At 30.7% G+C, this 27,960-nt stretch overlaps 1 protein-coding gene across 3 annotated transcripts in view; it reads left to right on the top strand.

The window, feature by feature from the left end:
• The window catches only part of LOC126775760 (zinc finger protein 541), a 239,789-nt gene that overhangs the window by 187,737 nt on the left and 24,092 nt on the right, over positions 1 to 27,960 (top strand). For all 3 annotated transcript variants that reach the window (XM_050497844.1, XM_050497843.1, XM_050497842.1), the window contains one exon: positions 10,313 to 10,455. In XM_050497844.1, coding sequence (XP_050353801.1) covers positions 10,313 to 10,455 — 143 coding nt within the window. The remainder of the gene's footprint in view (positions 1 to 10,312; positions 10,456 to 27,960) is intronic.

Below are 27,960 nucleotides of genomic sequence, written 5' to 3'. Positions count from 1 at the left end.
GACAAAAATTTACACTAAGTTAAGAATGGAAAATACAGATGCTAATCATTTAGGGGATCAGTTAAGTCTGCGCGTCACGAAGCTTAGTCCAAATATACAATTACTTTCAACCAAAAACACAGCAAAGCTACCCATTTACTACATATTGCATAGCATTTTCAATTATTTTACGTTGTAATAGAGCTATTAAACTCTAAAACTATTTGTCCTAATTGAAAACTATTATAATAATATAAGAAAACACGTGTAAAATAATAAATTACTTATTTTATTAAGAATTCATATATTTTTTTTCTGTGAATTTTCTCAAATATCATCAAAGATATATGCAAAATTTACAGGAAACTATCGCAGGAAACAAACACGCATATATATCATATATATTACGTTGTGAAATTCATACGGGTCGTGCAAGCTCTTAGAACTTTTGCGCACAACGTACCGTGTGGTTATAATTTCTCAAACTAAATTCTAGATGCCGTTTGTGATAGTTTCATGTATAACCAACACAAATATAAGTAATATAAATACTAACTGTCTTATATTCCTTTAATACTTAAATAATAAAATAAAAATTATAAAGATGATAAAAATGCACCATACCTTTTTATCATTGAAAAGATTATTTAAAATTTAGTTGTACAAATTTTATTTGCTGTTGATATTTTGAGTCCTAATTTTATTAAAGTAAGTACTCAAAACACCGACCTCATCAGTCCTGTGATAAAAATATCCATTGGTGATAGTTGCCAGTTATTTTTTAAAGAAATAAATAAATAAATTGCCTAAAAAATATGTTACAAATGCGAAAATATATAATTATTGCAACCCTAACTCTTAACAAACAGATATAATATTGGGAGTGCCCGAGGGCGGGACGAGACCTGCATGACAGGATCCTAAATATGAATAATTTCACTGACCCAGATTGAACCTTTCACACACTACCGTAACAACGAACAAATCAAAGAAATACATAAACACAGAGATACAAAAAAAATTTAAAAAAAATGATTTCCATATAAAATTGGAACCTCTTTTAGTCGTCACACCTTGAATTGACATCTTGACCAGTTGTATTGATGAAACTATAAATTCAAGTTTTTATTTCTTCATTTATATTATTAAAATTTCAATGTAGTTCACATAAATGCCTAAAGTATTCCGGCTCATTATCCTGACATGCTTGCGTCTTTTGAGTCCCGTAATATTCACGCCATTTTAATATCGGAATCATGGCTCAAGCCCTGTTTGCCGTCCACATCGTATTCTTTGCCAGGGTTCGTTGTTCTAAAGTTGATTGGTCTTCCTTGCCATCAATAATGTTTGACAATATTGTCATCCCTTATTACGATTGCGTTAAAAACTTGGGAGTTTTCCTTGATAATACTCTTAGCTGGACTCGCCATGTAAATGAGATCAGCAGGAAGGTGTTTGTTGCGCTGAGGTCTTTGCGTCGTCTTCGACATTTTCTTCCAATTCCTACTAAAATTATGCTCGCACAGATTCTACTCCTTCCTATCCTTGATTATGCTGACGCAAGCTTTGTTGACTTAACCGAAGACCAATTAACTAAGCTTGAGAGACTTCAAAATACATTTATTCGGTTTATATTTGGATTACGGAAATATGACCACATTTCACAATTTCGTTCTCGTCTTAATCGGTTACCCATTCGACTTCGCCGGAATATGCACATCCTGTCTATTCTGTACTGCGTGTTGTTTCATCCTTATACTTTTACAATTAAAATATTAAACTCTGGAACGATCTTCTTATAAATATTCGGGAGGCCAAATCTATAAATATTTTTAAAAAACTTGTGAAAGATCACTTTTTGTCTCAAGTGCCTTATCACCAATAATTTCTTATTTCAGTATTTCTTGTATTATTCATTTGCTTTTCTTTTTTGTTATGTCTGAGGACTTATCGTTTTATTCGTTTTTGCTGTATATAGTATGTATTTATATCATATACTTATAATTTTGTATGTACTGATAATATAATTTATTTATGGATATATGTATAGTATGTGTATTTTATATTTACATTTAATAATTGGTTTTGTTTTAATTAAATATTAATATTATTTTATTCATGCCACCACCTACCCCATATCCTATTTGTAATTACTTACACTTGGTTGCCTGGAAGAGATCGCTATGTAGCGATAAGGTCGCCATAATTGTACATTTATTTAGGCAATATACATGTTTTGTATTTTTATCTTTGTGGTGTGATGTACAATAAAGTATTTGGCGTATTATGGCAGAACAGCCACGCGATTTTATTCGCATTATATTTGGCATATACATGCTTGCTTCTTTTAAGGTTACTGTTCCGCTTCTTAGATCAAAAGTATAAAGTTATTTAGGCTATAGCTTTCCTCAATGAACGGATTATTTAAAGAAAAAAAAAACATTTTTCTAATCGGACTTAAGTTCGATTCGAGTTTTTTTGTATTTAGTTCCATCGTCATCATCATCATCATATAAGCCGAAAGACGTCCACTGCTGCGCAAAGGCCTCCCCAAGAATTTCTATGTTGGCCGGTCTTGCACTGCCAACGGCTTCCCGCGACTCTTTTTATGTCGTCGGTCCACCTTCTAGGGAGCCTGCCCACGCTGCGCCCTCCGTTTCGTGGTCGCCACTCGAGAACCTTTAGTTCCATAGATATCCAAAAATTGTGACAACATATAATACAAGTAAATATACTATTCTTGTTAATAGTGTATATTGTATGTTTCAATTCAAGTAGAAAAATACTAAAGCTCTATAGAATAAGAGTCGATAGATTTGGTTAAAAAAAATATTTGTTACATGGTTTAGCAATCAGTGTCCTTCATTGTAACATCCTGACACTATTTTATAATCAACAATGAAGGTGCATTTTGCCCAACAAACAACAAAATCGAACGTCGAACAAGTTACAGGCAGATTTGGGTTCAGAGCTTGTGACATGTGAAATTGAGTTTATATGGTAATTTTCCACTAGATATCGAAGACTTATTCATATTTTGTTTATATTTCTATCAATAGTTTTCCTTTATCCATACATTTATGAGGGATTCTTTTTATCAAACGAAAATACGAAATAATGTTTTCTTTGGTATTGTCGTACTGAAGCAAATACAGTATTTCTCTTAACCCTAAAATAACAAGAGATGTTTGCACATGTGACTACAAAGTAACCGGGATTCAATTATTCGTTTTTAAATAATTACATAAAACCTTTTTGGAATCTCATCGTCATAATTATTATCATTGCCTGCGTATTATTTACACGTTAATCAATACAGTGCACATTAAAACATTAAGAATAAATGTATCAGCTCACAAATATCCCACTGGTGGGCAAAGGCTAAGAGTAATAATGTGTGACAGAATTCCACCCCGCACACACAAGATGAATTCTATACACAAATTAAGGGCGTAAAAATACGTGGTGCTTGTCTGGAACGACTTTGAGATAACAACAACAGCAACAACAATATTCGGTTATGTTTCAATGGGAGATCTCTACTATTTAAATTTATAAACTTCTTCTTTACATTGTTGGATTATAGTAGCTACGCTTGTGGTGTGTGGATTTGAAGGCTTGCTAATTAAATTGTTTTTCATTTGCGTATGCTGCCTGATAACCTAATCGATTTTGTTGACTCTTATTTGAAGTAGTGCTTTCATTCAAATTTTAAATTAAATTTTCTTTTCTAAGAATAACTATTAAAGCCTAGCACTCGCCGCTTGTGTTCTTTAAATGGTTTTATTAAATTTAAATGGTTAGGCAGTTCAGAACTACCCACTTCAATATACAAATTATTTATTCATAAAATATTTTTAAGCAAATAAACTGGCTTTAAACACTTACTTGATGACGCTTTAATTTAAAAATTATAAATACAACTTTGTATAACGTCACATAATTATTATAATTCAAACAATAGCAATAACTTTCACGTTTTCAACTTAACCAGTCAACGAAAGGAAACAAAACTATTAAAAGGAATGAAATTGTAAATGTACAATTATTTTTTCCATATATTTTATTAATGTTGTTATTATTATTATTATTAATGTTGTATATACATACAATTGACAACTAATTGTAAGTTAAATAATATTTTAAAATTACATCATTTGAATAATCCAAATAAATATAAGGCAAAGAAAACCAAAATGTTTCGATTTAAGAAAACGGAACACTTTTCTCTCACGCTAAACGTAATAATTATTTACGAACTGTATGGAGTAGTACTATTTGGGATGCTGTAATCTCAAATGAATGTATACAACCCTTGTAATGTTCGCATCACTTGTCTTGTTTAAGTCTGGTCTCTGAGGATTGCTCTCATTAACTTATACAAGTTTAAAATCTCAATCGTAAAATAAATGACGAATTCGAGCCGGCCTCTGAAAAGCAAAATCAACATTTATTACGTTCATAAGGAATGTGTTTTGTCTTTGTATTGTAATGAAGAATAATGTAGCAATATGATTGCTGTTGTTAGAATAATAATATTCAAATACCTTTCAAGGATATTTAAGTATACATGTATTTAAAATATAAAAAGTATCGAATGTTTTAAAAATATATTAATAAAATCTTAATATACTTATAAGAATGCTAAATATAATTAAAGACGAAAGAGCTCATCCTCAAAAACAGCTGCTTTAGTATTTTCCGAGACAGGAAAGTGTAAACTCTACCTACTTCCACTCCTATCTGCTGTTGAGAAAAATCCAATTATATATTGACTCAGACCGGGATTTTAATCCATGACACTGGAATATACTGCTTTATAATCTTATGTTTCAGTCGCAACAATTAAAAAGTTATATATTTATTACGATAACTCTAATATTTCTTTCTCTCTTACTCATACATTTCTTCTTAGAAAAATAGATTTTAATTTAACTTGCTGTGAATACATAACTTAATATAAAACTTTAATTAACTTTATTATAAATTATATTTTTATTAATTAATTTACTTTATTTTCTTTAATAAATTAAGAACCGCTTTGTTAATTGAAGTTACTGGCAGTAAAAGATTACGTGAATAATCATTATTTTCAAATATATCAAATAAATATTAATATTTTTTAATAATATATCAAATTAATTATATTTTGAAGTTTATCAATTAAATAAATAATCCATAAGGTTTTTATGTGACATAAACAAAAGAATCAATAGACGTAAGTATCGATTTTGCAAAATTACGTACAACGTACGAATTAAGTTAAATACAATGAACTAAATGGAAATCACATGATATTATATAATGATGCGCCACAGGAGAGCTATTCGTTTAAACAATAATGCGATTTGATTACTATATTTTCGATATAGAACGAAATTTGATAAATGATTCATGGAAATAATAATGTCGATATGAATTTTAGGCAATATTAATTGTAGTCTCTTTAAATATAGACAAAGGATTATTATAACAATTCATTAACATTGTTTTAGAAAATGAAATATGTACTAACTAAACTCTAAAATCTGGTATAGTATAATAATAGTACCTGAGCGACCGAATTTCGCTCAGCTCTATTGTTTCTTTTGTTATAATAAATATAATTTATTTAGATAAAAACACCTTTAAAGAGCGGAAGGAATCACCCAACAATAGGATTTACGGTTTGCTTGCCTTAATAATACTAATAAATAAAGGAGACCTAAGCCTAGCAATGATATTTTTTATATTTACTTCAAGCATAATATAATTATTGACATATAGATGAATGCAACGGATTCATTACACACACATCTCATGCATACATGGCGATTAATCAGAAATAATTATCATGTCTGACCGATGCACATGCAAATGTCGAGCATTTACCGGTAAAACGATATGGCTCGATGCACAGACAGAGGGTTGATCTGATTGATGAGGCTTCGTGTACAATTATTACCTACTAGACTGTAAGATATTGAATTTACTATATAAATACAAATTTAGGTTATTGTACTATATTTCCGCAATGGGTTTTGTAAAGAACGAATGAATTAATGTTTTTGTATAGTCTTAACTTTTATTGCGCAATATTGTGCTACGAAAAACCGAACGGATTGTTGTTATTACTAAAAAATCAGTTACTTAATAGAACTCTTTATAAATAAAATTGAGATACACTTTCTTAAAATATATATCTCCTAAAAATAAAATAATTGGTTTCAAAAAAAGCAACATTTACGTTTGATCAAAGTTTTATTTCATTTCTTTTAAAATGTCATAGCGAGGGTTTGGTCATTTTAAATGTAAGTCTCCTTTGCCCTTAAACACTGTAAGAGATATTCAAATTCAAAGTCACTCATTGTGTTGTGGAATAAGCTATTTACGGAGTATTTATGAAGATAATGAGTCTATCCGGAGAAGAATTGAGTTAGCGACGATTAGAGCTTACACGATTGGCAGTGATGAATTGGCATTGCGTTGTTCACGTATGACAAAGGACTGATGGCAGTTGAGGCAGACGAGTGAGACACGTATCGAACAAATACACCAGCAAGGTGAACCGATTACCCGAAGAAGGCAACGGGGCTCGACTAGACGAACGTACTCATCGGAGAACGGGGAAATTTGGCACACCTTGAGAGAGGCCTATGACTAGCAATGGATTGTCAGTAGCTGATGATTGATTGATTGATTATATGAAATATAAATGATTTCATACATAAGTCAATGTGCCGTGAATCATGGGATTAAATATTTTTCATCCCTTTAACCATAACGCAGCAATAAAAAATATTGTGTGTTTGAACGTAAAATAAGAGACGACTATATTTTTACGATCTATATTTTTACCAGTTATACAAACTGCTGTATAACTGGTAAAAATTTAGAAAAAGTAAATTCTAGACCAACTGAAATGTTTGCTGTATTTATATTCGACATTATTTATTTCTCATCCCGGTATTCGTCTCGACCAATGACCACTAATGGAATGGACGAAAAATGACATCCCATCACGTGTGGATGGAACTGGGCAAGCGTAACAAAGTGCCTGCTTTTCACTATCCCCCAGTGATGGATGTGGTTACAGTTATAGGGTTTCTGTAATGCTCGAAGAAACCTCTCCTTTTAATGTTATTGAAAGCTTTATCAAAGATCAAACTATCGTTTTATGTGCAAAGTTATTCTGCTTCATATATTCAAACAAAACGTATTCATTTATCAATATGATATATATGTATATATCACTGAATGAAATATTGGTTAAGTTATGACCGTGTACTCCTTTTTAAGAAGAAAATAATGCTTTCAAACATAGTGTAAACTAAATTAACATAATACACAATATGTACAATACATACATTCTAAATCAACAGTGTTTCTTTTAATTATCTAAATTATAAATTAATAATAATTGCATTTCACAATGTATAAAGATAAACTTAAATAATAATAAAATCATATATGGAACTTGTAGGGCACTGTTGGGTCTTGTTTTTAATTATTATTTATTTTTAAATATTATTATTATTATTTCTATTATTTAAAATATAATTTTTATAATATTTTAAAGTTAAATTATTTAAAATTGATAATATGTGGCTTTAATTTAATAAAATAAATACACAAATTTTTATTTACAATTATTTGAGACAAAACTAAAAACAAATTCCTGACATCGAATAACGAATCATTTGCTCTGCTTTCGTTTTAAACGATATTAAATTTAGTCTACGAGATTTTCCTTACAACTCCTAAGTATCTTATTTACGTAGGTTTTATTTGGCTTACAGATGTTGTCTGCCCTTCAAACGAATAGGTCAAAATGTTAGTCCCCTATTGAAGTACGTAAATAATATTTCTGTATAAAATAGTTTTCCAGTAATATGTCTTGAATTAGGCTGAATATTTCGAAATATTCTATATTAATACACTCTACGACAAATTGAACCGTTTGGTTAAATGAGCGTATATTTTAAGAAAACTACAATTAATGGTTACTTACGTGTATTAAAGTCAAGTAGAATCAAAGAAAGAAAGAATTTTTATGGGACTGTATAACACATAAAATGATCATGTGTAACGCTTGTGAAAAAGTTCCGTTAATATTAAATAACGTGGACGAACTGCATGAAAACTATTTTGATTAATATAAAATTTAACTCATAAATACTGGCTAGTTATTTATTATTTTTTTTATAATGCACGGCTTCACTTGCATTCTGAAATAAAGTTAATATCGAATTTTCCAGAGATTTGTTTTAATATTCTGTTTTATTATCGTGAAATTTATTACGAACATTCCACTCGGTAAATTGCATATTTAACCAACAAATAATGAACATCATAGGTAAATAGCACATAAATTATTTTCCGTTTAATTTAAAATACTAATTAAATCGTAGTCCAATTTCGTTTGTTCTGACAATAAATTAAATAGGAACCGAAATTATGAATGAGAATTTAACATTGATCTATTGAAACAAAGGCTTAGGTATTGTGTGTGTTGATGTCAAAAAATACAGATACTAATATATAATCACTTGTTCAAATTATTTCTATTAAAATTCCACAAAAATATCAATATTCAATAAATGTAGTATACGATAGCATACAAAATAACTAGACTTAATTAAAAATAAGCTACCGTCTTGGTAGCAAGGTAGCAATGCAGGTAGTAAGTAGTTCCTAAAGTTTACATACTTCATATTAATAAGAGGCTTTAGTATAATATATAAATAACGTCGTAATCATACTCATAATCATAATCGTAAGTGATTTAAAAGAAAGCTTTATATTTCTTACATTGACAATGTATACGAGCGATCTTGATTATATAACATCATTATTTTGTCATTGAACTTACAAATGACCACCATTTGCAAATTCAATGACAAAATTTATATATTTAAAAAAAAGTGTATCTACGCTTACTGAGCGCAAAACATTCAGCATATGTATAATAGAGATGATACGAAAATTAAGCGGTTTTAAATTCTGAATTTTTTATTGCTAATATGAGCACAAATAATACTTACAATAGACATATATTCACAACAACAGATTTTTCTTAGTAAACGATTTTACTTTTTAAAAAAATTTACACCCGTAGTATTATGACTTTTTTAATTAATTAAATAAGAAACAGCCACAAAAGTTCTTCACGCTAATAGCGTTTTTTTTTTATTTTTAAAAGTCTTTAATATATAAACTGCTATTTTACCAGCAAAGACCGTACGTACCTTCTCGTACTGTACAAAGTGGGCACTTAAATAAATTACCTGCATCTATCAACGCAAAATATTTCACAGCAAATAGGTAATTTGTAGGGTTCTTACAAATGCGGTCGATGAACTCTGGTACAGATAACATATAATACATAAAAACATAACATCCAATCGTTTATAAAACGTTAAGAAGGTAACAGAATACCTTCTAAGCGGTATTGATTTAATAAACTTCTATATAAATCTTACTTAACACTCAACATATATGTATATGCATATTTATGTATTTCTTAAAAATATAAAGAAACTTTTCCTTAGTTACATTTTAATTTTGACCTTATTTTATGAATTAATTTAGCTTATTTAGAATTCTAAATTGTATAGATTTATTGTTCTTACACGATAATTACCTTTAATGTAATTGTATTATGTAATAAATGAGGTATATTTTCTTTGGAAACGGCCATACCGAACAAACCTATGTTGTTTATGAATGCTTAATCGATTCAAATTATAACGCCAGACATTCCAAGAAGCCTTACAGAATACCAGAATATCATAAAATATGATTAGGTGCTCCGAATGTGAAATATCGCAGACTTTGGGTCCGTACCATTTTTCGAGGGTTTTTTTGTTTAGTTTTTTTGTATCTGTATCTCCACAGACATGTTGTCTTTGCCTTTTGTATATGTTATCTTTAATTTATAACTGAAACGTGCCCGCATGTTTATTACGTTTAAGGATTAAAAACTTTAAAAGTCTTAGTGCAGATAACTACTACATTGAATCGTAATTTGTGGCACATGACTTCCTTAAAGGGATGTTAGTTGTATTTTGTCTCTTCTTCTTCTTGATCATTAATTATCTGTTACTAATTAATAATATCTATTATCTATACACTTCTACTTACAATAAAATGATATTTATAACATTTAATGTTATATAGTGTACTATAAATATTTTGCGTCTTTAGAAATGCCTTCATCTGAACTGAACGCGAAAATATAAATCGCGCGATGATATGATATTTGCCTTAGCTCTAATAAAGGTATTCATAAAGATATTATTTAAAAAGAAGTTAAGTTATTTTTTTATAAGATATTGAATTGTTTCTTTCTTAGATTGCACAACATCCTCGTCGTCCAGCTTAAGCGGCATAACGACTGTCTCTGTGGCAGTCACAGGACTGGACGCGCGACCTCTGTCTAAGAAGGTGCGGCCCAAACCTGCCTCCCCTAACCGACAAGGACCGCAACAATGTCAAGTAAGTGTAAATATAGCCTCAGTTTTCAATGTATTTTCTAATTTTATAGTACTTTAAGAACGAAATACGAATGATATAACTTTATACATGTTTAGTTCTCAACCCATCGATATTGTCTCAAGGGTTTTGTACAAAGCTCAATCAAAATACTTGTACCGTGTTAAAAATTACCACGTGATCAATTTTTTTTAAATTTATCTATTATTATCATTGATTAACAAGTAGATTTTTTGTTAATAGCTAAAAACTTTTTTTTTTAACAAATTTACTTTTGCTAAGAACTTGAACTAAGAATTGAACTAAAATATCTTATTTTATATTTTATTTTTATCTCATATAGTCTTTCATTTTCATTATCTTTAACATTTTATTAATAAGGAAGAGAAGATCATTCAGTATTAAGCGTTTTATTTGAAGTCTTATTGCTTATAGTAATAAGAATGATATTTGATTTATCTGAAAAAAAGACGATCGTCTAGAAAAATTAAGACATGGGGTAGTATCGGCCGTTCCGGTTAGTTTCCTCCCCCTAATGACCGGTGGACCATGGCGAATTCTATTTGTCTTTCGACGTTATGAGAAGCACACATATTATATCAAACAAGTATACATTATAAGCACATATTACGCATATATAACTGAGACACACACACGTACCTAACATACGTATAAAAAATGTAGATTTAAATTTAATCTACATTTTAATTGTGACTTTAGTAAATTTTTTTTATTGTATAGTTTGTGTAGGCGAACGAGCAAAATGGGCCAGCTGATGGTAAGTGGTCACCAACGCCCATAGACAATGGCATTGTAAGAAATGTTAACCATCGCTTACATCACCAATGTACCACCAATCTTAGGAACTAAGATGTTATATCCCTTGTGCCTGTAATAATGTTGACTCATTCACCCTTCAAACCGGACCACAACAATGCCAAGTACTGCTGTTTTGCGGTAAAATATCTAATGAGTGGGTGGTACCTATCCAGACAAGCTTGCTTAATATTTAATTGGGATAAAAACTGTCAAAAATCATTTAGTACTTTAAAAGAAATGTTAATGAGCCCTCCAATATTACAATATCCTATTTTCGATTATAATAACACATTTATACTACAGACAGACGCCTCAGGGTATGCAATAGGTTCGATTTTATGTAATGCTGATCGTAGACCAATAGCTTACGCCAGTCGTAGTTTAAATAAAGCTGAACGTAGGTATCCAACGATTGAGAAAGAGCTTTTAGCGATTGTTTGGTCTGTTAAATATTTTAGACCGTATCTCTATGGACGAAAGTTCATTATAGAAACGGATCATAGACCCTTAATATTTTTATACAATATGACAGATCCTTCCAGTAGATTGTTAAAATTTCGGCTAATACTTGAAGAGTATGATTTTAAGGTTACTTATGTGAAAGGGTGTGATAATGTAGCTGCAGATGCATTGTCACGCATAGAAATTAGTAGTGAAGAATTAAAGGCGATGAATGATCATATTTTATCAGTACTTACAAGGGCACAAAAGAAGAAGCTTGATGAAAAACCTTGTAATTCTACTTCGGTTTCTAATATTTCTTCTGACGATTGGACTGATCACCCAAGAGTTGTAGAGATGTTAAAACTACCGAAGTATTACACGGAGTTGGTATTTGTGAATGAAGAAGAATGGAGAAAGTTTAAAAAATGCGTATCATTAGAGCGTGGTGATTATGCATACTCGTCGTCAAATCGTACAATTTTTGTGAAACTGTTTACCCAATCCCAGTGTACACGAGCTGTCTCCAAGCCCTACCACCACCAGTGAACCAGTATTTAACTTTAGTTTATTGAACACAAGTAATTGAAATACAATACATATACAAACAATTAATACTGAATTTTAATAAATTTGTAAATAAATTTAATAAAAGCCGGTTTTTAATAAGTTTTTCTGGAAAATATTCGTATAATTTAAATATCAAGGGATCAATCTCGTTATTTACTTCTCGCTTAGGGCGTACTTTCACTCGAGACAAAAATTAAACTTATTTAAGAACGGAAATTACAGATGCTTATTTAGAGGATCAATTAAGTCAGCGCGTTACGAAGCTTGATCCAAATATTCAATTACTTTCATCGAAGAACACAGTCATTTACATAAATATTCCAGATCATTTTGTTTACTTTTCTGTGCAAGCCCATCTGAGTAGTTTCCACCCACTCATCAGATATGCTACCACCAAACAGCAGTACTTAGTATTGTTATGTAACAACACAAGGGATATAACATCTTAGCTCCGTTGGTTTGTAGCGCACTTTTGATGTAAGAGATGGTTAATATTTCTAACAAAGCCTGATGTCTATGGCTAGTGGTGACAATTGACCATCATGTGGCCCATTTGCTCGTCCTACCTACTTTATAAAGAAAAATCGTTTGTGTTTCTTTGGCACGTGAATTTAAAGTCAAAACATATTTCATAATAGTTATATTACTTTTTAATAATCTATATTAATTTAATAGGGAGTCATTAGTAGACATAACTTTGTAAAATGTTAAGTGATTGATTCAACTTCGTAATTAAAATTTTGGTTGAACAATACTCATTTTAATTAATTTATAATTTGTTTAAATCTTAGGTATAATTACGCAAGCGTTTACATAAATAGTCGCTTTATTGATTTCCCGATTAAATTTAAAGTAAAATTGTAGCAACACCAATTATATTTGTCGTTAAAGCGGTTTATCAAAAAGATAGAATAATCTGTTTAAAACTTTTTTCATGGAAGTGTAATTACGATTTTTCTTCAGAATTAAAATTCTTTATGTAAATTTTCCTTTAGAAAACTTTTCAATTCAATTCAATTTCATTTTTTTTTTTTGTTTTTTCCATGAAGTTGGTGGACTTTTGGTTACAAATTCATTCAATACATAATAGTTATTGATTGATTTTAAGTCGTATTCATATACTAGCTTTACATTTTGTTTCAACCACATTTTACTCTTAATTGAAATAATTTTAGTACATATAAGACACCGTTTTGGGATAATATTAAAGTAATATTATTATTAAGTGATTTTTTGTGCCCTTTCGGTATTGGCTTTGGAAGAGTTAATAATTCTTCACGCAACCAATACTCCGCTGATCATGGAAGCAAAGATGTCCTCTTTGAAATTATATTCACTCTTCAAATCTGAAACCTTCCTGTCCTGTGCTATTCGCATCTATTGAGCCTCCGCCACTTTTCTTATGTCATCTGTCCACTGGCCTTTTCGATATTCCAGACTTAGTCTACTTTTATTTATTAATGATTTCTCAAATTATACCGAAGTCTTAAAATAATATATAAACTTCAACACTAATACAAATTAAGATTAATTTTAATTAATTTAGATTAATTTGTAAACAATATTATAAAAGACTTCATGAGCTAAGGCAGGGCTGCATGTATTATCCTCAGCAATCATAAATTATCGGAAATATATCGAAAGGGGATCTTATGCGGAAAATACGGAATATATCCATATATTCTTTCATCCAAAGGAATAGCGATTTCAGAAAGTATGTTTATAGGTCAGCCGAATGCGATCAAAGATGCTAGGTGGTGCCAAGAACAACACCTCTCTCAACTTCAATAGATAAGAAAAATTATGGCATTCAATATAAAATATTTCATTTTATTTATCTCTGTAACTTAATATATAATAATAAAGATTAATATAATACCACACTATTCAGAAGAATTTATTCAACTAATGAACATACGATTTTGTTTATCGAAATACTCGATTAAATATTAAATAAAAATATTCTCATTTTCATAAGCATAAAATGAAAAACAGATATTTAATATTGCTTTTGTATTACCCTCATCATTGAGGCGATCCCCGCTGCCATAATTCCATCATTCACCAGATTCCACAGAATAACTTAAAAAGGCTCCATAATATAATCAGATACCAAGTTGTTTTAATGTTGGAATGAGATTTGAACTGATACTGCTAATTGGGCCGGCTAATAGCCTTGATGGTCCTTGCCAATTAAGGCTTATTGATGTCGCCGTGGATCTCCGACCCTCGTCTCGTTTTAACCCCATCTCGCTTTCCTAATAATTAATCAAGCAATTACGAACCGAACAGATCGAACATCTTAAAATATAACACTGCAAAAATATTACATTTTACAATTCAAAAGTAACTTGTAACTTCTTTGTAGATGATAACACACCTTGAGAATGAAGAGGTCGCCTCCTGGCTGTTTCAAAAAATAATAAAATCACTTCGTTGTCTGTCTGTCTGTCTGTCCGTCAAGAACCTTTTTCTCAGGAACGCTTAGAGGTATAAAGATTGAAATTAATACTGAATACTGAGGTTTGCATTCCCTTAGACTTGTGAATAAATGAAATCTTTAAGTCTACGCAATCGCCTTTTATTTCGCATTCCCCATACATTCGCAAAGGGAATCAAAACCTATAGAGTACCTAACTAGTAACCTTCCCGTTGACCTAGAATCATGAAATTTGGCAAGAAGCAATATCTTGTATCAAGTATAGAAAAAAATACGAAAACCGTAACTTAAAAAAAAATAAGGACATTAATTTTTACGAACAAATTAAAGAAAAACCTATGAAAAGTCTAAATCTTAAAATAACTTGGTAAATCTTTCAGTATTGTGTGGTGGTGGAACCTCACTTGCTAGGTTTTTTTATATAAAATTATAATAAATCCCAATGTGCTTCTTTCTCTGATTGTTTGTTGTTTAGGTCTTGGTGTTTCTAACCCAGTGGTACATTTTTTGACAATCCCTAAACAAGTGCAATGCTTCTACGTTGAATAAAGTTTTTTGATTAAAATTCTTAGATATCGCTTAGAACATATTTGGTGACGGGCTTGCATTTGAAGAATTTTTAACAAAACAAGCCCATTAACACTGACAGTATCAAATTTTGATAATTATTATTACCATTTAAATTATCTTTAAAGCGAATCCTATGTTATTTATTTAGGCAATAAGGAATATTGATTTATTAATCACTATCGAAGTGATTTCTAGTGTCGGTTTTATATAGATTCGGATATAATAAGGGTTGTTTAACAAAGCTATTTGTTTAAAATATAATTAATCCGCATCATGTCCGTCGGAAGCCGCCTTAGAGTACTCAATCTAACTATCGATATTAACTATAAAAAAAACAAATATTTAATAATTAAATGCAATTAAAAAAATATTAACCATAGTGAATAATAGTGATGGAAATATTTTGTCAATCTAAAAACCAAACAACACAATCTTTGTAATAATAGTAAAATGTAGAACCGCTTTCTGTACCATATAATCCTATTTGTGGTAAATAAAATATAAATAAATTACACTAATTATAATATATTTAATGATCAACACTTTATCAACAATTCACAGCTCTGTCAATACAGAAGCAAATCAAATTTACTGATATCTCTTCATTTTATCGAACCAAATTATGACAGATTCTTATTTCATTTAATAGTTCGTGACTTGGAAGCTGAAAGCCTCAAACGCGACCTGAATGTTTAATGCTATTTGACGTCTGAAGGCTTGTATATACATATATCATTAGGTTATCTCGATTTGGCTTTAAATAACATTTTTGTTAAGTATTCAATAATTTATATCATTCATAAATTTACTGCCACTCTTGTTCTACAATGTTCTTAATATTTCATGATTTTATTTATCTAATTTAACTCTCAATGTAATCTTAGGTAAACAGATCTATAATACTAATATAATCTGAAAAGCATTTTAAAATTTGTCCACAACAGACCTTGAATGGAAAATAACTGTCATTACACGCATCTGATCCTATTTCACTAACGAAAAATTAAAAAGACAAAGCAAAGAAAAATTAATTAAAATAAGCTGTTGTCCTGTAATTATCTACTAATGTGTAGCCTGCTTAATAGTTCAACAAGCTGTTTAATGTTGTCAAGATGTTCGTCTATGACAGTGTTTACATAAATTTGTTGCTTTCGCACTTCAGCTGCTATAATCAAACAATTTAGTTGTATAAATGAACAATAACACTGTTCGTCCTTTAATTTGAATTCGTCGCTTGTACAAAAATGTATATGTTGTAAAGGGGATTTGAAAAGGTAAAAAAATGTTAACCTATTATGATAATTAAAGAAGTACATAAGTGTTTTTTAATGTATTTATATATTTTCCATATCTAAAACACAGTATCTACATATGTATCTTTCGATATCTTATCGATTCGATTTATATGATTCATTCACTTCCCACAAAAAAAGTGTATGACAATATTTCATCTCATCGTTTATCATCTATTTCATCATCTCGAATCCTTTTCACCTTCGATTTATCGTCACGAAACGAATTATTACCTACGTACCTATTCGTTTCACAGAAGAAGCTGGCAACATTTTATTAAAAAAAAATTGACACTTTTATTTGTTTGAAAATAAAAAATACATTATAATATTATACATAATATTTACGTAACAATTCATTCTGCATTGGGCGTGCATTTTGCTTACCAAAACACAATGTATATTCATATGTTGTGGCATTAAGTTAACCGGACTTGAGCCGTGGTCTGACGCAAAGCCAGCAGTGAGCTGGGCTTGGGCGCTTGCCAGCCTACGATAAGCTCGACCACATCCCACATTAAATTACGTACATCTTAGAAACTTTAAGAACAGCAAGACAGTCAAAATCTTTTTTATCGAAGACGAAACACCCCACTTATACAATTCTAAGGAACGTTACCAAAGTGATTTACCTAATTGTAGTGTAGGCTCTTTTTACTGTCTTGTGCATGTAAATAAACTGCTCATAGTGCTGCTTAAATTATTGTTCCACGCTGTAAAATAACGTATGTGCAAATTTTACACGCCTAAATCTTTAGTAAAGGAAAGATTACTGAAGTCGTGATTTGAGTGTACGTGACTCAATAAAATTATTTTAATAAATAATTCCACTAACATTTTATAATATGCAATAGCGTTCTAATTGTTGCAAATAAATCATGTAAATAGATACAAGCCATAAAAAACTTTCATAGATGAATTAAAGCCGAGATGGCCTAGTGGTTCAAACCCGGGTAAGCACCACTGAATTTTCATGTGCTTAATTTGTTTTTATAATTCATCCCGTGCTTGACAGTGAAGGAAAACATCGTGAGGAAACCTGCGTGTGTCTAATTTCACTGAAATTCTGCCACATGTGTATTCCACCAACACATTGGAGCAGCGCAGCGTAGTGGAATAAGCTTCAAACCTTCTCCTCAAAAAAAAAAAAGGAGAAGAGGCCTTAGCCTAGCAGTGGGACATTCACAAGCTGTTACTTTTTACTTTACTTTTACTTTAGATAAATTAACTGTTATAAATAGCTATAGGAGCTGTGATCTTATTAATAAATAATATAAATTAACCCTTCTAATATTATAAATCTGAAATGTGTATGAGTGGATGTTTGTTATACAATTCAGCAAAAACAGCTGGATGGATTTGGATTAAAATTTGTTAAGATGCAGCTTATACTCTAACTAAACATAGGTTACCTGCTCTCCCTCACATACGGGTGAAGCTGTGGCCCAAACCTTTTATATAAAAATGCTAACAAAAGGAATGTAAAACTGTATTTATAATATAAAATCTTCGAATCCATAAAATTCAGAGGCTTATGTTTTCAATTGTTTTATATAAAAGGGAAAAGGAAAAACATTGGATCCCTCATCAAAAGCAAGTATACATTTATTTTCATAGCATATCTGTGATATAGGTTAAGTAAGCTTCATAGCAATAACAAAACGCTGTCCAGCGCTGCCCGGTATATTAAAGCGACCCAATAAACGATCTCGGCAGCCAGCCAAACCACTCCAGGTAATTCCAAATGAACGCTTGCGGTCGTGTACTGAAACTTTATCTTTTAAAATTAAGGGCATCTCTTATAATTGGACGTTTACGATTGGTTCTTTAAACTAACATGTCCATTGTAACAAGACGTTAAATTATATCATAATATTCTTATATAATCTATAAAATATTAATCACGTCTTAGTAAATAAAATAAATGCTTCTTTACTTTATGTGGTTATCATAAATTGGCTTTGATATTTTGTGTGCAATTTGTCCAGTCTACTAAACTATTGACTTTAATAAGATCCTAAGGCGTCCGCTACACTGCAACGATCCTATGGCGCAACACTACAGAGAGTATCGTGCCGAGATTAAACTTTGAAGATTTAACAGTCAATGTATTTGCGTTGCAGTTGTTGACATTCTTTTATCGTCAATAAATAAAAATGTGTTAAAATATGCTATGTCACGCTACATTCGTTACAGCGTGAAAGAGATGAAATCACCTGTTAACACGTCAGTCACCGGTTTACGCGTACGCGTGATTGATGAAGGTTAGATGGAATAAATTTCGATAGTAAAAGACGTATAAAGGGACCTTTCTCTTTGAGAAGTGTTTTGTTGTTAAGCTTTACATGAAAGGAGTTTATCCTCGCAGCCTAGATTCTCGAGCACGCCATAAGCTTAAAGATTTAAATTTAGAATACAGTTGAATCAAGCAGTATTCATTAAATCTATTATTAATCTACACAACAAACTCGTATGTCACAGAAACCATCCCTATACTGAAATGCAATAAGTAATTTAAAATTTCATATATTTTCAATAAAAAAATTCATAGAAACTTTAAAAAATTGTATACCATATTTAATTATTCGTTATTTTACCTTTGATGTATATTTCGTTACCGGGCCTGTTTAATGTCACTTCTATTATATTCCATGTTCTATCTCCCTCAGTCTCTAATCCCCGCTTTTTCCCGAGACGTTCGTGTTTTCTTAAAAAGGTAAACTTCGTTCAATCTACGAAGTGTTGGATTATCTCGACAAATTCGCATTATATTCTCTCAATTGTCCATGTGACCATAAAAGAAAAAGGTCAGTTTTTATGACAGGGAAAGGAAATGTGGCACGGTTAGTTAAACAAGTAGAATGGACATTTGTTATAAAAATAATGATACATTTGATAGCACTTCGCTAAAGTGAATTTGACGGACGTATATTGCTTTGTATCAAATGGACAAATAGAAGATGACTTTAAGTCATATATGTGTGCGTATCGCCATATTTGAAAATCTTCGTCGAATTATATAAACACACACTTTAATCTTACTTAACTTTTTCGAGATTGTAGTTGTTGACTTTATAATAAAAGAGCGAAAAAATGTTCGATACTTACAAGTATTAATACTTTTTGGACATTAATATTATTATTATTTACGACAAATGTGTTAAATTTTTTCTGACAATTTCATTTTTATTTTCTGCTAAATTTAATATCATATGAATAATACTATAAAAATATTTACTACACTTATTAAAAAATACATTAAACTATTAATAGTTAAATTCATTTACAAAGTAAAAAGTTTTAAAATCTTTTTACATATATCATTTGACAAAACAGATATCATTTAATTTTTAACAAAATTAAGCAAATGAAAATAATTACCTTTTACATTAAGACTTAAAAATATAGGGAGTATGAGACAAAGCCGTGACAGGGTTGACAAATGGTTGGCATTCAGAGCGCAAGAACAAAAACAGAGGTGAAATCGCAGACAAGCAGACTGAGAAAAAAATGCGCCTTTGAAATTATTGCATTGTTATAAACCGCTTTATTTCTACGTACAAAAGTATTTTACAATTCTATGACCTTTATTAAATTGTTCGTTTCGTGTTTTTGGATTATTTTATAAAGATTATGTAGAACTACGTGACAAAAAATCACATTCTTTAAACGAATGTCGAACATACGAATCGATTGAATATCGATAATGCCGTGTAATTTCCAACAAAATATAAGGCGTTATAAGATTTAACTAAAACATTTTTTGGTGTGAAATTTAGCTATCAACATCACCAGACATCACTTATGGTAAGTGCTGGCTGTTGATGGCTCAACAAAGCGTTCGGTGTCGGCCAACAGGCCCACCAGCAAAAGTATTCGCAAGGGTAAGCGTCAGGCAGGTGACATATTTCTTGCAGTACCAAAGACTATACTGACCCCGACGCTCGCAAAGATAAAAAATATCTAATATATACTGTTCGTCTTCTTCTTATAAAATAAAAAGAAGATATTAATTAAAATATGTCGGTCCATAATGAAATTAAAAGTAATACAGACTAACGAATGTATAATACAAGTATGTTCACATTGTCTTTGAATGTTTATGCACAAGAGACTTTTCTTCAAGTCAAAGAAAAAAAAGTATTTAAAGTCAAAAAAACCTTTCGAAATATAATTGACTTAATTCAATGTTGCCGACAGACGGGTTGTACGTCATCCAATTAGGAAGACAGGGCAACTAATGCCGCAAAAGCGGAAGTATGGAAATCTTAGACGGAATAAGAAGACAACTTGGATCAATAATTCTTGCAACTTTTTACGCTCTGATGGACAAGGCTTTATAGTATTATATTTGAGTTCGTCTTATTCGTAACGTTTGATTTAAAATATATCGACCATTGCACAAACATAGCATAAAGTCCATTAATTACTAATAGATACTTCATGTTCATTCATGTTAATTTATTTGTTATTATGTATTTGTTTTCACGTGAAACGTTTAAAAGGAGCTCAGACAGTTTTAAAAATAAAACATGCGGTGTGATAGAAAAAGCCTGTTATTAAAATTTCCATCGATATTTTAATCCATAACGTGTACTAGAAAATGAAATTGAACGTAGCGTTCAATCAATTTGGAAATAAAAACAGAAATGCTTACATTCATCTTGTAAATCAAATTATACTTTATTCAAGTAGGTTCTTATATACATTTCAAATCGCCATTTAACAGTTACAATTTACGATGTTAATAAAACGTAAAGTTACCGCTACATATACATATGTATGTATTATATAGTATAAGTATATAGATATTGGCATTGTAAGAAATGTCAACCATCGCTTACATATCCAATGCGCCACCAACCTTGGGAACTAAGATTTTATGTCTCTTGTGCCTGTAATTACACTGGCTTACTCACCCTTCAAACCGGAACACAACAATACCAAGTACTGCTGTTTTGCGGTAGAATATCTGATGAGTGGGTGGTACCTACCCAGACGAGCTTGCACAAAGCCCTACCACCAGTAAAATGTGCCTGTAATTACACTGACTCACTCACCCTTCAAACTGGAACACAACAATACCCAGTACTGCTGCTTTGCGGTAGAATATCTCATGAGTGGGTGGTACCTACCCAGACGAGCTTGCACAAAGCCCTACCTCCAGTAAAATATCTTGAATCTTTTCGATCATAGCAGCTAATTTAAACTATAGTGAAGTGTGTACGCAAACATGATTGCACTTTTCAATCATTTAGTCTCATAATCCGATGCGACGAAAAACTAACACGACAGGAAAAAGATCAGGCGCAAGATAACGGTGTGATTTCCGAAGCACGAGAATGTAATACTACCAACTTCTTAATTCCGGACTGTAAATTAATTGATAGAAAAACAAATTACTTTTTATTAGTCCGGCGCAAGATTCGAAACCAAGACCAACCCGGGTTCTAAAATATATATCGATTCTACTGCCTTATAAACTAACGAATAGATTAATGTGGCAGTTAAATGTTAAATGACAATTATTTATGTACCAACAATTCGATTACATAAATATATTTAATTGTTTATTTATTATAATATCATTTACATACACAAACAGACTATATTATTTTTATATTGTACAAAATAGATAGTGTACAATGATATTCAACAATTAAGAATATTTGGAATTTATGTGGCAGATGCTTAATGATTTTTTTTTTTCACATAGAAACAGAATCCATAAACAAAAGGCTCTCATCCCATTTTCGATTCAATTCACGGAAAGTAAAGCCGCCGCGATCGGAAAAACAGAAAACATTGAGAGATTACATTAAGGAGTTATTCGATTTATGTATTCGAATATTATTTTGTTATATATTAAACACAAAAAACACGATTAGTGACCTTTCTTTTTTGTATAAATGCATAATACGTTTCGTGCATTAGTTTAGTATATACCTAAATCATATTACGCAACTTACTAGCACTATAAATATAACTGTAGATATAAATTTTATAATATTTTTTTTAATTTACAATCAAATCAATATATTCTTTATTCAGCATTATTGAAGACTATTAAAATTTTCTAATCTCTTTTAGTTTCCAAAGCATATTCTACCCCTAAAACGGAAACTCTTGACAGTTCCACGACAATGGAGTTAATCGTCACGGCTCATTTGCATTGGCGACACGTCAGGCACGTCGCCCTACGAGGCCGATTTAGACGTGCCGGGCCAGAGTAAATAGGGAGCGCCATATTGCATGCTATTGAACCAATCTCAGCCACTTAAAACTTTTAGAGGCGCACATTTATATAAAATGCAAAAAGCAAATATATACGTCAATTGGCAGATTCGTTTAGAAAGTTTTTTTTAGATTATCTTTGCTGTAATCAAAAACCCGATTATAGTAACTTGTCAGGAATTATCATCAAACAGTAATTGAAATAGTTTTATGAAAAAAAGTAAGTTAGCCTATTTATCTGTATCAATATGTCTTTTAAATAAATAGTTGAATAAATTGTAAATTGAGTTGATATTAATTTTATATAAATTCTAGTCTAGATTAATCAACAGAAAAGAAATCAGTTGATTCCAATTTATTTCTCATAGAACTTTAAACCTAATAAATCTCATCAAATTAATCTCCTTTACGTTCTAGTCTATTTCTTTATAAAAATGAGTTCGTAAATTGATGCGTGAGTATTGCTCAGTCCCTTGGCTCAGCGTAGATGTCGCGATGATCCTCACATTTTCACGGAAATCGTGTCACAAGAAAATGGATCTTATGATCCTGAAATCCTGACACTTTATTTATTATGACTGATATAGCTTAGGCCTTTGCACCTGTTACTTTAGCTGTATAGATTTGAGCAGTATCCTGACACGATTATAACTTGGAGGTGAACACAATCCTTCCAACTATGTCTACAATATCATCTTCTACTAATCGATGAGAATGATTATGATAATCTTTAAAATAAACTAAAGTTAATCGTTAGTAATAACTGAGTCAGTTGACTAAATTCTATGAAAAATAAACAAAAATTTTTTTATAGAATAGGAAGGCGGACGAGCATATGGGCCACCTGATGGTAAGTGGTCACCAACGCCCATACATATGTAGTGTTATATAGTATAAGTATATAGATATTGGCATTGTATGAAATGTTAACCATCGCTTACATCGTCAATCCGCCACCAACCTTGGAAACTAAGATATTATGCCCCTTGTGCCTGTAATTACACTGGCTGACTCACCCTTCAAATCGAAACACAACGATACCAAGTACTACTGTTTTGCGGTAGAACATCTGATGAGTGGGTGGTACCTACCCAAACGAGCTTGCACAAAGCCTTACCTAATCTCTGGAAACTATTATTTCTCTGTATTTAAAGATATAAATTTACAAAAATGATCTTTTCACTAATAAAGTTAATTAATTAACTTCACCGAATTTTCAATGCACAAAGGGAGATATGTCAACAGTCGAAACTAAAAACTATTGTATGAGTTTCAAAGGCAAACTAGTACGTAAAAATTGTAAAGAGAAAACCTATTTTACCATTTATCCGCCAGGGTGCTCACATCTGCGTTCAAATACTATGAATGTACAAAATCCAGAATTTACGGTTAAAATTTATTTTCGTACAAGTAGTATCGTAGTATTGTTAAGACAATGTCGTATTAAAATAATAAAATATAGAATTTAATAGTCACATTCCAATATTTTAGCGTTTTATTTGTCATGATAAAATCGAGGAAATACATAAATACTTATATGTTATAAAACCTTCTCCTCAAAAAGAGGAGAGGAGGCCTTTAGCCCAGCAGTGGGACATTCACAGGCTGTTACGGTTACGGTTATATGTTAATTTAAAAACTTTTATAATTATATCGGCATATAATACATACACATAATCACAATTATAAAAGTTACTAAACTGGTGTGGTGTGAGATTCATCTATCTTGGCTTTTCGTTATCAAAACAGATAAATAAGTTCCTTTTCTACGAATTGTTATACCATTTAATATTCAAATAATTCTTAATGTTACTCAACATTTTAAAAGCACTTATAAAATTACGAAAGAAAGAGGGGACTATTTCCCTCGCTGACGCCTTTCCAAACGGAAGGCGTTCTCACAAAACAATGTCAAGTGAAAAATTGTTGCGAGAAGACGCACGGCCCGATTTCACATGCATTTTTAATGTGGGTCACGGCCCGTGAATTAGGTCGGGCTTTTTGAAATGAAATGGCAGGAAACCGGCTAGAAGCAAATTTCATTGGATTGCGCGTCGCGTTGCGAAATTATATAATATTAGAGTTAAATTACAAGTAATGTCTGCTATCCGAGTTATCCACGAAGCGTCAGTTTTGTGTTTATATAAATTCTGTATTCATTTAAAGTTCTGTATAATTCATAGCAATACTAAACTTAACTTGTTTTACACACTGTCATAATTAATTGTTTTTTTTTTTTTTTATTTTACTAATGTTAGAAATATTGTTTGTATTTTAACACGAATACCTGTACGAGTTCTAAGCATTTTAGCATAGTTGCCATTTGTAAATATGAATATTGACGAAAATATCTAAATTGACATTTTCTATGACATCGACGGCATCAACTACTTATTAACCATCAGTAGTTAAACTGTAAGGTAAAGACATATCAAGACTCAGACTTAACCTTTAAGCTTACACATTTTAACATTTGCTTAAATGTTTTGAATTTTCTCTAATAACGATTTACACATTGAAAATACACATTGTTACTATAGTTACTCTGACATAATGTTACTCTTAATAACTCAGTCAAATAACCATATTATATACATTAAAGATGTAAGTCTGATCTCCATCAATCTTAAACGCATCAAAACAAGACTCCTACGATAGAAATAGCCATTTCACTTACTTTATTCCCCAATAAAAACGATCTACGACATAAACCTTACGTAAACGTCGATCCGTCGGTAAGATAAGTTAACGGGCTCTGCGACGGGAAGCCATTACATATTTTTATATGTCTATTATATTCGATGGGTATTCATTGTGGAGAAACGAGCGATTTTTTGGGCTAACGCACGTCCCATAGGAAATGTCTATTGTGGCGAAGGGACTTATTTTGTACCGTATAGATGAAAGATACACTCGGTTGGATTAAAGACTTACTATTAATTTTTTATTTATATAAAAAAAAGACGCGTAATATTTTCTGCAAAGTTCATTGAAGTATTCCCAATAGATATGATATTATATAATAAACGTTATATACAACCTTTTATTAGATTGATAAAAAAATGTGTACATTATTTATTAGATAAGTGGAAGTATTAAAGAATATAACCATCATTGGAAAACAAAAGTATAATAATTTTTGTATCACAATAATACGTCTTGTTTCTGAGAAGCGATCATTTGTTAACCCACATTCGAGACTTTAGCCGTCTTAGAAACGATATAGAGAGATATAATTAATGTTATAAAAGAAAAATAATATAAGTTTATATGTTTGCAATTATATATAAACATTCAAATGAGTTTGAAGATATCGTATTTCAATTACTTTTTAAGTTTGTATTAATTCAATTAAAATAAAAAAAACTACGTCATTCACGCAGCTTTATCCCATTTATTTAGAGTCGTAGCGGAATATGAAAGTAAGCTATATGAAAAAAAGATTTCACTATTTGTACGACAAACCACCTGCCTAACACTAGTTGGAAATTCTTTTGCTGGTAGGTCAGTTGGTTACCACTGTGTGGGTGGATGGTTAGCGATCTCGCGCTCGAATGAGGAGTACACTTAACAAAATTCCTTTAGTGGGCTCTTGTAATAAACACGGGTTAAGATTGAATAATCCTTTTGTAGTCTGGTTATTGGATTTCATTTTTATATCAATGCAAAACAAACTTTAATTTAAATCACAGATTATTGTTATTATAAATATGTTTTTCACAAAGAATAAAATTTAACTTTAATAATTTTGGTTTTTAATTAACAAATTAACAATGTATAATATCAAAAAAATGTAAATGTGACCACATTCGACCTGTTCTGAACCTCACGATCAAAACCGTTTAATAAACAAAAATATTATACGCTATAATACATAAAAAATATACATATCTTACAGGCAAATTCAAAACGTCGCCATTTTCTGAAGTGGGTTAAAAAAAATTAACGGTCTTTTATAATTTATATATTTAAAATTAATATAAAAAAAAACAATTAATGTAACCAAAGATATGAAGAAAACATTAACAAACAAAATTAACAATATTCATATGAAACATTTACCGCCTATTTAGAAAACAGATTATAAAAATTACACCACATATATTCATAATGTAAAAACCTTTGCATCGACACATCGATATAATAGTACTTAGATGGTATAATAGAAAAAGGGATCGATGACAACAAAATATATTTCTATATGAACAAATAGTTCGCAGAGGAGAATTGACAAGAAAGCGTTACCAAAACTCTTGGGTTTCAGTAAAATATTCAAATATACGGTAATAATATTGAAGACAATGGCGTCGGGTCGAGGAATACTTCGCTATGTATGTGTGTCGTATCGACGTTTGTATTGTGTTTGTGACTGTATCAGATATCTTTTAACGCAATTGTTTTATAATACATTTATATGTTTTATTCAAATTCGAGATAAATATAACAAATATCAATGACTGATGTTGTCATGATGTCATGATCAAACTTCATGTTTGATCTTTAATAATTTTATAAAATATTGATTATATTTATCTAATTGATATATATTAGAGGCTCGACTCGATTTTGTTTTCCGCAAAACTTTAATACAAAAATATGGTTTTTTTTTTTTTATATTGTTCCAATCCTCATTCGAAATAAACACATTTAAAATGTATATATAAGTTAACTTTGTGTTGTTGGATCGTATTATTACACAAAAACCTCTCGATATATTATCATGATTCAAGTTATTTTTATTTCTATAAAGTTGTACGGACTATAAAATTGTCTTCAGAAACAGTTACCACAGCAAGTCACCCCAATATACAGTTATAGAAATATATAGTTGTCGTTTTGTCACAACGATTGGTCATCAAGCGTATCTCCACAATATTCTCGACATTGTGGTGAGCTACGAACAGTCACTGGTGTTTTTTTAAAAGCTAAATTAAATAGGCTTCCTTAAGAGAATTGATGACGTTCCCATATACACGGCTGCTGAAGTATTATAATAATAATAGGTCCTTCATAAAACGTCAATACAGCGCCAACCTAGACAACTAAGATGGTATGTCCTTTGTGCACAAGCGGAATTCAACAAATTATTCTTGTTAGCTGGCCGTATAATTGATGTTTAATTATATAAGTATTAAAATAACA

This window comes from Nymphalis io, chromosome 19 (genome assembly GCF_905147045.1).
Source record: "Nymphalis io chromosome 19, ilAglIoxx1.1, whole genome shotgun sequence".
Classification (NCBI taxonomy): domain Eukaryota; kingdom Metazoa; phylum Arthropoda; class Insecta; order Lepidoptera; family Nymphalidae; genus Nymphalis; species Nymphalis io.
This window is presented reverse-complemented; position numbering and strand designations above follow the sequence as displayed.